This window comes from Phaenicophaeus curvirostris, chromosome 6 (assembly GCF_032191515.1).
Source record: "Phaenicophaeus curvirostris isolate KB17595 chromosome 6, BPBGC_Pcur_1.0, whole genome shotgun sequence".
NCBI classification, from domain to species: Eukaryota; Metazoa; Chordata; class Aves; order Cuculiformes; family Cuculidae; genus Phaenicophaeus; species Phaenicophaeus curvirostris.
In genome coordinates, this window is record NC_091397.1 from 56,359,731 (window position 1) to 56,371,420 (window position 11,690).

At 46.0% G+C, this 11,690-nt stretch overlaps 1 protein-coding gene across 1 annotated transcript; it reads right to left on the reverse strand.

Moving 5' to 3' along the window:
* Nucleotides 1-2,812: 2,812 nt before the first annotated feature.
* On the reverse strand, nucleotides 2,813-11,530 carry MALSU1 (mitochondrial assembly of ribosomal large subunit 1). Its single transcript, XM_069860402.1, has 4 exons — nucleotides 11,374-11,530; nucleotides 7,582-7,760; nucleotides 4,716-4,797; nucleotides 2,813-3,593 (listed from the first exon to the last, which is right to left on the reverse strand). The coding sequence occupies exons 1-4, from the start codon at nucleotides 11,528-11,530 to the stop codon at nucleotides 3,388-3,390; spliced, it is 624 nt and encodes a 207-aa protein (XP_069716503.1). The 3' UTR covers nucleotides 2,813-3,387.
* Between the last annotated feature and the right edge of the window lie 160 nt (nucleotides 11,531-11,690).

Sequence of the window (11,690 nt, forward strand, 5' to 3'; positions counted from 1 at the left end):
AACGTTCTCCATCTCAGATAACGATGCAGCACACCCTGTAGCTCATGGCTTCAGCCTCACACAGATCGCCTGGGCTGATTTGCTGTGGGAGGGATGTGCAGTCATCAGTCCTGACCCAAGGCAGAGAGGAAGGAATCCTTCACAGGTTTGAAGCGAGATCTGAATTGCATTTAAACTGTCTTTTTTGGCTGCTTTTTACCCGGTGTTCGGCGCTAGCAGCGCGCTGAAGCTGCGTAACAAACGTGGCCCCAGAAGCCTGGCTAGGCAGAAGCAGGCACGCTGGCAACCTGCCTCTCCCTCCTACCCCCACCCAAACACGCAGCGCTTGCCGCTGAGGTGGTACCACTTCTCCATTTAGATCCTTGTTAACATGACTTGGAATAGAAATGAGACTAGACGCTAAACTGCAAACTCCTTAGGGTGAGAGGGAGGGGTTTGGGAATGAAGAAGAGTCATGGATATTATAATTCTGTATCTCAAAGAGGAGTAGAAAATCAGACTTGTTTTCCAAGCTCTTGCACCCTCCCACTTGTCTTCGTAGCTCATTTACTAGGACCAGCCAGCAGAAAGGAGAAACTGAATAAACGATGCCGACAGAAGACACTGCCTGGGCTACTGCAGGTCTCAGGGAACTCTAACCTCATTTTTCCATGCCGATATTGAGCTATCTTCTCAGAACTGGCATCCCTGTCATTAGAGCAACATAAGAAGTTAAGCCTTTCTCTGTATTGCTGGTGCATTTGACAGCTCAACCCCCAACTGTTTTAAGCATTTGCTTAATCATGATGCTTTTATTTGCTTCTAACCTTCCAAAGCTTTTACTCCTAAGCTGCAATTTCCAAGGCATGCGCTCCTCATGCTAGTTTCTGTTAAATGAAGCATGGATGCTGGGCAGGACAGCGGGGGATCAACGTGGTACCAGGGCAGAGGATTTTTAAATGAACGTGAAAAATTGTGGAGTAAGCATCAAGCTGGGCTGTAAGAGAGACGTGAGCTCAACCGCTGAAAGCAAACGCGGCTCCGTGATGAAGTTACTCAAATGTAGAGCAGGAAATCGGCAAAGCAGTAACACAAGTTTCACTGGGATAATCGTTTCTCCTGTTCATCCCATCAAGGGCTCCTGCACAGAGCCGAACCTGCAGGCACCCCTGTACAAGATGAATCTATAGACTCGTTGACAAGCTGCTCAGTATTTTTATTTTACACGTTAATCACCTTATGCATAGAACTGAAGCCATTTCCAACTATTTTTCTTCTGAGGGAGGTTTAACTTTGCACAGTAGGATCATCCAGACTATCTTTGTTAATTCCTTGCTCCTGGCTTTTAAGAGGGCAAACACTCACCCGGTCAGGCTGCTAACCTGGCTGGGGCATCGCAGCCCCTTGGCACCGGCGAGGACTGCTACTGTTATATAAGGTGAGGGAAGTTCTTTTCCTGAGCTCTCACTTCTGATTATTTAATAGCAACCAGGAGATGTTGTACAGAACTCGCAATGTGCCTTGGCAGAAAATTCAGTTACGCTTTTTCATTTATTCTACTAGGCTTTTGACTCCTCAGTTCATCTGATTTTCTTTTTTTTTGGTCCTGTCTCGCAGAGTATTACCCCTTGCCAGCTGCCAGAGCCCTAGTTTGTTCACACGAAAGCTGTTCCCTGGGTCTTACTGAGTTTTTTCTAGGTGCTCCTTTTGTTACTGTGCTCTTTGAGACAGGATACTGGATGTGGTTCTGGTTACTAAATGTGGGTTCATAGAATGGCATGTTCGCTGAACCTGCTTCTATTCATCACGTATTACTTATCTGCAGCACCAGCAGCAAAAGGCAAATGGTTTCAGGGAATGATCCAAAGTTACTCCTACGTATCCCTCCTAGGAGGATATGCCTGATTTAGAACCCATCGCTCTGTAAGGCAGCCAAGGTTACCTCTTCCTCGTGTGGATTACTTATTGCCAAGTAACTAAGAGTGTTCTGAAAATCTTTCTTTGCAGTCAGATTTTCCAGCAATCCCTTCATTTTGTGAGCAAAGGTGTTTCATCTACATAGTTTACTTACATTGAATAAACGCTCCTTGCTTTGTTTGCAGATCTACTGCCTCGTAAGAAAGAGCAGCAGGTGAACTCGCGAGCAGTTATTCCTGAAAGAACAGAGGGCAGCACAGCATGAAAACCTGACCAGCCTGAAAGGAGGGAGAAAGGTTTTTGTGGTGTGTCTTACTATTTTCTTTTCTTGAAGAACCCAAATGCAAACACCCCTTTCCTCCCAAACTACACAACCACATGAGCGAAAACCAAGGTCACTTTCTCTGAGCATTATAAACAGCAGCTGCTGTGCAGGGAAGAGATACAGACAGAGCTTGAAGTAGTTTGTGGGACAATGGAGGAAAAAGGTGATTACCCTCAGCATGTTCTGTTCCCGCTTCCTGATGTGTGGCAGAGGCAGCTTCTCCAGAAGGAAAAGATCCTAATCTTGTGATGAAAGCCCTGTTCTGTAGAGGAGAAAAGCGTCTTGCTTTTACATAGGCAAGTTTTGTTGCAGTCTTGAAGCTCTTCTAACTGGTTATCAGACCATGCAGCAGTTGGGCTAAAAACACGCTGCACAATGACTTCTAAAAATACTGAGGTCCATTAGTGACAAGTACTGCTCAGTAAGGGCTTCCTTTAGAACTACTTTCACCCACTTCCAAGAAGCTGAAGGTGTGCACAGCCACAGCGCGTTGCTTCGGTCCTTTTCCAGAAGCCAGGCAAGAGGAAAACTAGGAGAAGGGGCAACTGCACACTTGATAGGAGCTGAATGTTTTAACAGGAAGACAAGGAATTGAAGCTCTTCAGGGTTTTTTTATTTTTATTATTATTAAACACTGATTGGCCTTGGCTGAAAAACCGACTGTTCTAGTAACTCAAGACACACTTTGTCACTGCTGCTCTAGGCTTTTATGACTTGATTCATCGTGACCAGATGCAAATGACTTAATACAAGGAGCCTCATCTAAACTGTAGTACTTGACGTAGCTTTTCCTTTGCAGCACTCCAGGCTTTTGCTCTGCCATCACAGCCAAGGGCTTTCAAAGATACCAGAAAAAACAGTTACTGTAGAGGTTGTGCATGACTTTCAGGGTAACGAGTACAAGCAGCTGTTTTGCTCTCCTCACTGCAAACTCCTCTGAGATAGTGACTCCCCAAGGAAGCCCCTTTATGACTGGATTCCTTCTCTGACATTTTATAGTTGGACTGGATCTTAAAGGTCTCTCCTAACCTTAATGATTCTACAATTCTGATAATTTCTGTAGTTTGTACGTAGGCACATACAATAAATACAGTTTTGTACCGATAACGATAGCACCTGTTCAGTCAATAACCAAGACTGCTGCCTCTCAGATCTGTGAAGGCAACTCATTTCCCTTTCCACTCAGCAGCTGCATTAAGTTCTTGTTCAAGATGATCACTGCTGTTAGGAGTCAGTCCAAATATAAAGTCTTCTGGCAGTGACTGAGGAGTTATCTGTGCTAACTGGTCATCGTAGGAACGTAGAGTCCATAGCTTCTCCAATTCATATGTTTCTCTTGTCTCTGGCAGCATGAAATGAACCACCATGCTACCTGCACAGAAAATAAATTCACAGTAAGTTAATGTGGATTATAAAGCACTAATATGCTCCCAGCTGCACAAAGAGTTTGAGCCTTCCAACCCTGTTCGGGCTAGATCTAACGGGTCAGCTGATGGAGGTCTCTTCTGCTGATTCCACTTCATGAACCATCAGGAAATGGTCAGTCCTTCAAAAGACTCCAAGATGCAGCCAGGAAAACAAGAGGAATGCTATTCTGGTTTTAATTTAAACACTATCCCACAAAACTCCAGACCAAAGAAGTTACGACGTCTAGGGGACAGGGGGAAGTAAACTGAAAGAAACTTTTCTTGGAAGAGTCCCCTCCCTAAGATTACAGATGGACTTTCAGCTTTCCTGTATTACCAACAAGATTCAGCTATAGCCAATTAATGTTCCTTAGGTATGTGTCACTCATTTCTCAGATGGGTTTTATGATGAAACAGGGCCAAATTTTCATGGACTGCTGTTTTTCTACAGCTTTTCATTAATTCAGTGCAAATAATAGTAGAGAGCGTTAATCACAGTGCACTTCTAACGCACTTTTTTCTAGTTATGCCCTCAATTTTCAATCGCTTTTCAGTTATAACTGTCAAAGTAATCGACAGTAAAGTAACCAAAGTTTAACATCGCTGTCTGCAGTGCCCCTCACCCACCTCTTTTAAGCCAAGACACAAAGTTAGGGGGTGAGATTCTAGCGCTGGCAGAAGGGCAAATGCTTTCTGAATGCAAAGTCTTTTATGATTGTGTAGTTTCACACTGACAGAATGAAGAATTAAACTTAGTTTCTTAGGACTGGGGTTTTGCCCCATGTCATAGTATCATCTGGACAGCGGAAAAGTCTGTTCAAAAGCTCTCTGCTAGGGCAGCACCGAGTGCCACGACTCCTCCAGACAAGGATGATAAAAACCTTAGAAAATTGACTGAAGTGGCATTTCTCTTTCCACTACCGCTACCTTCAACTTATTAAGACCTGTTTTAGCCATTGAAGAGTAGCTAGAGCTTGCTTAAGCACAGTATTCTGAACTCTCCACAGCAACCAGGGTTCACGGTGAGATGCCTCCTTCAACAAAGAGCTCGTGCAGAATTTTATATTGTCAGATTCACAAATATTTACCAAAATCGATGCACAGCCAGTCATCCGTCTCCTTCCCTTCAATGTGAGTATGAGGATCACTTTCTCCTTTGTGATGCTTGTACTGGTAGAGAAGCAATGGCAGAAAATTAAATACTTTGCATTTATTCAAAAGCACTCAAATCTAAGAGGTAAGCTTCACTTTACTGAGTTGCCTAGAGCTGTTTTAAATCTGAAATGGGTGAGATTACTCAATGTTCGCTTTGGGGTCTGCAAAAAAAAAAAAAAGGGAATAATATACACTTGCAGCAGTGGAAAAGCAGTGCAGGTTTCTCAATGGGATCCAGTATCTAATCTGGGATTCTAACACTCAGAATTCCCATACAGTTACCTATTAATTTTATAGGTGTTCATTTTTTCTCAAGATGACTACTGACTACAATTGCTCAGCATTAGTGTTTCAGTAATACGCTCCCTGTAACTGCCCTTACCACTAAGTTTTATTTCTTTTCGTGACCAGCGCACAGGTTTCCAAGCACTGGAAGAGAGGGGAGAGGGTAACTCGAAGCCGAATGGCGAAAGCAAAGCTGGGATAAAGCAGTTGGTTTCCTATGCAACACAGCAGCTTTCACAGAGACAGCCTGAGAGGCCCAGCTCTCCCCACCTTATACATAAAGCACCTAGGCACCCACCAGAGCTGAAGAAATTTGACAACCAGAGACTTAAGTACTGTCTCTTTCGGATCTGGCCATAATCTACTTGTTTCTTTACAAAAAACATAAATAGAAAAAAGAAAAAAAAAAGGATTAAGTCAATTGCGTCTTCACAGAGCTCCTTTACTCATATTTTTACCTTATTTCCAGTTGAAGCAGTCAATCAAAAAAATAAGGAAACCTTTTTCAAGCTGAAATTAAAAAGATGCCCAAGCGATACTTATTTTAGCACAAGGAAAGAGAATCAAACAGCACGGCTCTAGCTGTCCTTTCTGCCATGAAAGACAAAAATACCAGGTTGTAACAGCACGCCTGGCTAGCAAAGGAGTCCGACTTCACTGGGGAAGCAGCTACCACAAAACGCAACTGCTCCCGGTTGTTCCCTCACAACACCAGCTGCTGGACAACAGCCCCCATTCACAAACCAGAATGGAGAACTTAAAAATGTAATTCAGAACTATTCCTTTCTTTCAGATAGCTTGTGAGATATCCTCAAAAGCAGGTGATTTTTCTGAGACTCTTGAAAGTTTCCTCAAAATACTGAAGAGCTCAGCAGACACTGTAACCAGCTGTGCCGTGGAGATTGGAAAGGCTGAGCTCAATCACAAGTTTCCTTCAGCCTTGTTTTTAAAGGCTGCGTAATAGTGAACAGATTATAATAAATACAAGTGTTAAGTTTCCTCCTCTAACATGCAACCAGACAGGAAGGAGTAAGCAGTAGCTGAGACTGCCATTTACAAACTCCTAGAAGAAAAGCAGGAAGATCTCATGCTACATGAGTGTCTCTGTGTTTTAGTGAGAATAAATCATGCATTACTGTAACATTTTAGATAATGGCAAAGGTAGCCAGCTGCCTAGCAGCACTCCTGAGCACCTGCTCTGTTTTATTTCTTGAGCTTCAGCTTACTTTTTGCCTAGAAAATTTTCCATGCCAGGCAAGTTCAGCTACTGCTCAGTACTTGGCCAGGCTTCCTGATTTCTCAGGGTGCCCAGGAGGATCCCACAGCCTCCCCAGAGGCTCTGCCCTTGCAATATTGCTGCTCTTACAGCCACCAGAGGGAGCAGCCAGCTGCAGCACAGGAATGTTTTTTGCGAGGTGGGTAGTAGTCCCTGATCTCTCCTGGGCTGGGGAGATGGTGAGCTGGCTTTAAGACCAGCAGGTTATGCAAGTAATAGAGCATACATTATGCATTTAAATTTAGAACATTCAAATCACCCTACTTCTAGCTTAAGGCAAGACTGTAGTTCGCAAAGATGTTCCTGCGGAGAACGCAAGAAACTCCCCTCACCCACTAAGAATGGCACTGAAAAGCAATACCATCTCTCCTTCTTTCCTGTCCCACTCAGGTCTCACAGATGAAACCAAGGGGATTGAAAGGAAGAAAGTAAAGCCGAGGGCCAAAGGAAAAATGGAGTCAGGAAGGGAAAGAGTGGGTGAAGAAAAGGCAAAGTATAGGTTATGAGTACAGACAACTGACTGGGAAGGGGGCTACTCATATTCCTCACACTGCGCTTTGTTACAGTCATCTGGCTCTTTTCCGGCTGTGAAGTTTCTCGCTCACCAAGTCTGGTCCTTACTCCTAAGCTCTACCTGTATTTTTATTCTGACTTCCATTTCTGTACTGAAAAGCTCACGCTCTGCCAAAGCCAGACAGCGCAAGCTGCTGCTTCTCCTTTCCTCTTGTACATGCACAATACGGTGACTATTAATTAACTAGCAGTTTGCTTTAGTAAGCCCATGAGGGGACCCTATACTTCATGCTGTCTTCTTTCCAGCCTTACAATTTACCTCAGCACCTGGAAACTGTAGGGATTAGGGTTTGAGAACAGTCAGATTAAGCTATTTTGTATGAATGGGAACAGTTATTGAGCTTGCTGGATGTAAGATAGAATTGGACAGTGGTCCTCATCACCATTTCGCATCACTCTAGTTCTAGCTTTCAAACTGCGCTGATGTCATCATAGTTCTAAACACAGAGGGGTCTGCTCTTAAAATACATCCTCTACACTTATTGTAGTACTGCTAAAGAAAAAGAACAGTTAGTTGCTAGCTGTATTCAGGACTAAATGACATCAGGATAATTAGTTTCCATCTTGCCTGGTACACTCCTATGTGGGCAATCCTGGGGAAATTCCTTTCACAATGATTAAAACCGTTCCCCAAAATGCAGAGGGTGCAGTGGGAACTGTCTTACCATTTTCAGCATGTAATGTGCCATTGCATGGAGATGTCGTGTTGAAGATCCGCTCACAATTATAAAATAATTACAGTAGTTTATTTCTGGAGGTAGCTGGATGGCACAGATGTCTTTAGCATTTTCTTGCCTCAGCAAAGCTATAACAAAGTCAATGTCGAACTTTGAAAGAGGAGTATCTGGAAGAGACAGAAAAATAGCACAGCAGCAATTTATATTTTTAATTGCAAAAATCAACCACTACAGATGACACCAAATGGCAACGAACATAGTCACAGCCTGAGTTGCCCTCTCACTATGGAGCCTGCTTTGACACTGACAATACCACAAGAACTGCAGATTCTTAAAAATCATTTTTAAAACCATCAAAGTTGAGACTTAAGCACTCTTCTTGTAAATAATGCTATGGCCAGATATAGCAGTCAGCAAATATCAGAACCTCTCTTACGTCACATTTCTTGTTGTTAGTGCGTAGAAGTCAATGCAATCATAGAATCATAGAATTTAGGTTTGAGGACATAGGTTTGAGTTGGAAGAGACCTTAAAGGTCATCTAACTCCAGCCCCCCCAATGTTATCGTCAGATATTTGTCAATGAAGACTGAAGTGCTTTACTTAAACTCAGGCCTAAGTACTACAGCAGAAATTATTAAAACAACAGATAAAATTAAAAATATTTTAGAACAATGCTTTTCGACAGGCATCTAGTAATACATAGTGATGAAACTACTCTGAAATCTTAAGTAGATGAAATCAATATATGGAAAATGGAGCTGGTGTGATGTAGCATAAAGGTATGTTTTATCTTCACAATGAGTAAAGCCACCTCTCTTTCTTCTTCCCTTGCCTGTTCTGCCACAGAGGATTAAGAGATTGTAGACAAAGCTACAGTTTAAGCCAGTCGGCCTAGAAACTAGTAAATTAGCGCAACTACCTTCTGTTCACACCATGAAATCAGTTTATTTCTAATTTACCCTAATTAGGCAGATGCAACTTGTCTGCATAGTTAGGGCATAATTTGAATCTGTCAGCAGTGCATTTCTGCCACTATGAAGTGAACACTAGTGCAGACCAAGCATCAACACAAGCCAAGCTTTGTATTTACCAATCTAAAGAAAAAGCCAAACAAAAGAACAATAGCAACACATAATTATATGCATGAATGGGGATATGAAATTGGATCAGATCTCTGTAAATGAAAGCCTTTGAGCGCAGGGACTCATGCACTCTTTCAACTTTTGCTATGGTCACACATGCAGAAAATTAGCAGTGGCCACAGCTTCTCCAGATGCAGCGGTTACGAGAGTTAAATATTTGCCTGGTAGCCACATGTGAAGTCTCTGGTGCCCACTTAGAGAACAAATTAAACAGCCCCAGGCACCCTCTGCCACACAAACCGTCATGGTCAGACCTAGGCTAGACAAGATTTGCCAAACAGCTACAACAAACCAGCTCTATGCACAAAATGCTTCTACCGGTAACCAGCCATCATGCTACTAAAACTGTTACCTATACAGGGAAATCTCCCTGTGAGGCTACATCAGAGAAACAAATCTCCACAATTACCCTCATAAAAGTTCTCGTCTGTACTAGATCTGTACCATCTACACACAGGCATGCTCTGAGCTAGCCACCTGGGGAGGGACTTTCTACAAGGGCACATAATGACAGGACAAGGGGGAATGGCTTTAAATTGGAAGGGGGAAGATTTAGACTAGACATTAGGAAGGAATTCTTCAGGATGAGGGTGGTGAAGCCCTGGCACAGGTTCCCAGGGAAGCTGTGGCTGCCCCATCCCTGGAGATGTTCAAGGCCAGGTTGGATGGGAGCTTTGAGTAGCCTGAGCTAGTGGGAGGTGTCCCTGCCCATGGCAGAGGGGTTGGAACTAGATGATCTTTAAGGTCCCTTCCAACCCAAACCAGAAAGCAAGCACCCTTGATCAGGCCTGGGCAACAGAAGGGAGTGATCACCACCAGTCAAGCAGCATGGCAAGAGCTGGGATAGGACATATTTCCCACTTATGTACATACGTTTTATTTTTCCCAGAAATCTTAGGCATGATCTATTACTCTCCAAGGACTCATTTTAATGTTATTATGAGCCATACAGAAACCCACGCTTATAGGAGAAACCCACACTGTAGAAGAAGAAACCCATGCTATAGAAGAAGGGCCCCACGCTACAGAAGAAGAAGAAGGACCCCACGCTACAGAAGAAGAAGAAGGACCCCACGCTACAGAAGAAGAAGAAGGACCCCACGCTACAGAAGAAGAAGAAGGACCCCACGCTACAGAAGAAGGACCCCACGCTACACAAGAAGAAGGACCCCACGCTACAGAAGAAGAAGGAGGATCCCACGCTACAGGAGAAGGATTCCACGCTACAGGAGAAGAAGGATTCCACGCTACAGGAGAAGAAGGATTCCACGCTACAGGAGAAGAAGAAGGACCCCACGCTACAGAAGAAGAAGAAGGACCCCACGCTACAGAAGAAGAAGAAGGACCCCACGCTACAGAAGAAGAAGAAGGACCCCACGCTACAGAAGAAGAAGAAGGACCCCACGCTACAGAAGAAGAAGAAGGACCCCACGCTACAGAAGAAGGACCCCACGCTACAGAAGAAGGACCCCACGCTACAGAAGAAGGACCCCACGCTACAGAAGAAGGACCCCACGCTACAGAAGAAGGACCCCACGCTACAGAAGAAGGACCCCACGCTACAGAAGAAGGACCCCACGCTACAGAAGAAGAAGGACCCCACGCTACAGAAGAAGAAGGACCCCACGCTACAGAAGAAGAAGGAGGATCCCACGCTACAGAAGAAGAAGGAGGATCCCACGCTACAGAAGAAGAAGGAGGATCCCACGCTACAGGAGAAGGAGGATTCCACGCTACAGGAGAAGGAGGATTCCACGCTACAGGAGAAGAAGGATTCCACGCTACAGGAGAAGAAGGATTCCACGCTACAGGAGAAGAAGGATTCCACGCTACAGGAGAAGAAGGATTCCACGCTACAGGAGAAGAAGGATTCCATGCTACAGGAGAAGAAGGATTCCACGCTACAGAAGAAGGATTGCACGCTACAGGAGAAGAAGAAGGATCCCACACTGACAGAGGGACATTCTGTCTAACCTTCAAAAAACATCCAGCCGCTTGCGTGACAGCTTAACCCTACTTTAGCTCAAATCAAACCACTCCACTCTCTCCAATGCCAACTGAATCATAGAATCACCAGGTTGGAAGAGACCCCCAGGATCATAAAGTCCAACCATTCCTATCAAACACTAACCCATGTCCCTCAGTACCACATCCACCCATCCCTTAAACCCCTCCAGGGAAGGTGACTCAACCCCCTCCCTGGGCAGCCTCTGCCAGGGACCAATGACCCTTTCTGTGAAGAATTTTTTCCTAATGTCCAGCCTGAACCTCCCCTGGCGGAGCTTGAGGCCATTCCCTCTCGTCCTGTCCCCTGTCACTCGGGAGAAGAGCCCAGCTCCCTCCTCTCCACAACCTCCTTTCAGGTAGTTGTAGAGAGCAATGAGGTCTCCCCTCAGCCTCCTCCAGGCTAAACCCCCCCAGCTCTCTCAGCCTTTCCTCATAAGGCCTGTTCTCCAGCCCCCTCACCAGCCTCGTTGCTCTTCTCTGGGCTCGCTCCAGACCCTCAACATCCTTCTTAGAGGGCGCTTTCCGTGCGGCCCCGTTTCCCGCCTCCCCGGGCACAGTTCAGCCCGGCTATCACGACAGAACCGGAGCGGAGGGCAAGGCCGGGGCCGCCGCCCCCTGCCGGGCCCTACCTGCCGCCCGGCGCCGCTGTCGCTGCTGTTGCTCCGCGGTCCCCGCTCCGCCGCCTCCCGCCGCCGCCGCGCGGCCCCCGCGAGGAGCCCCGGGGAGCGGCCCCTCCCGCAGGGCGCGCGCCGCCGCCGCGCCGAGCCCCCTCAGCGCCCGCCACATGGCCGCCGCGCCGAGCCCCGCCCCTCCGGGGAGTCCCGCCCCGCCATTGGCCGGCGGCGGGCGCGCCTCGCCACCCCATTGGCGCAGCCTCGCTGCAAGCCCCGCCCCTATGGGGAATCTCGCCTCGCCATTGGCCAGCGGCGGGCGCGTCCCGGCATCC

Coding starts and splice junctions, on each gene's coding strand:
- MALSU1 (XM_069860402.1), bottom strand. CDS start 11,530: ATGTGGCGGGCGCTGAGGGGGCTCGGCGCGGCGGCGGCGCGCGCCCTG. Junction 7,761..11,373: donor ACAGCGGCGCCGGGCGGCAG/GTAGGGCCCGGC, acceptor TGTCTCTTCCAG/ATACTCCTCTTTCAAAGTTC. Junction 3,594..4,715: donor CTGGCTGTGCATCGATTTTG/GTAAATATTTGT, acceptor TTTTCTGTGCAG/GTAGCATGGTGGTTCATTTC.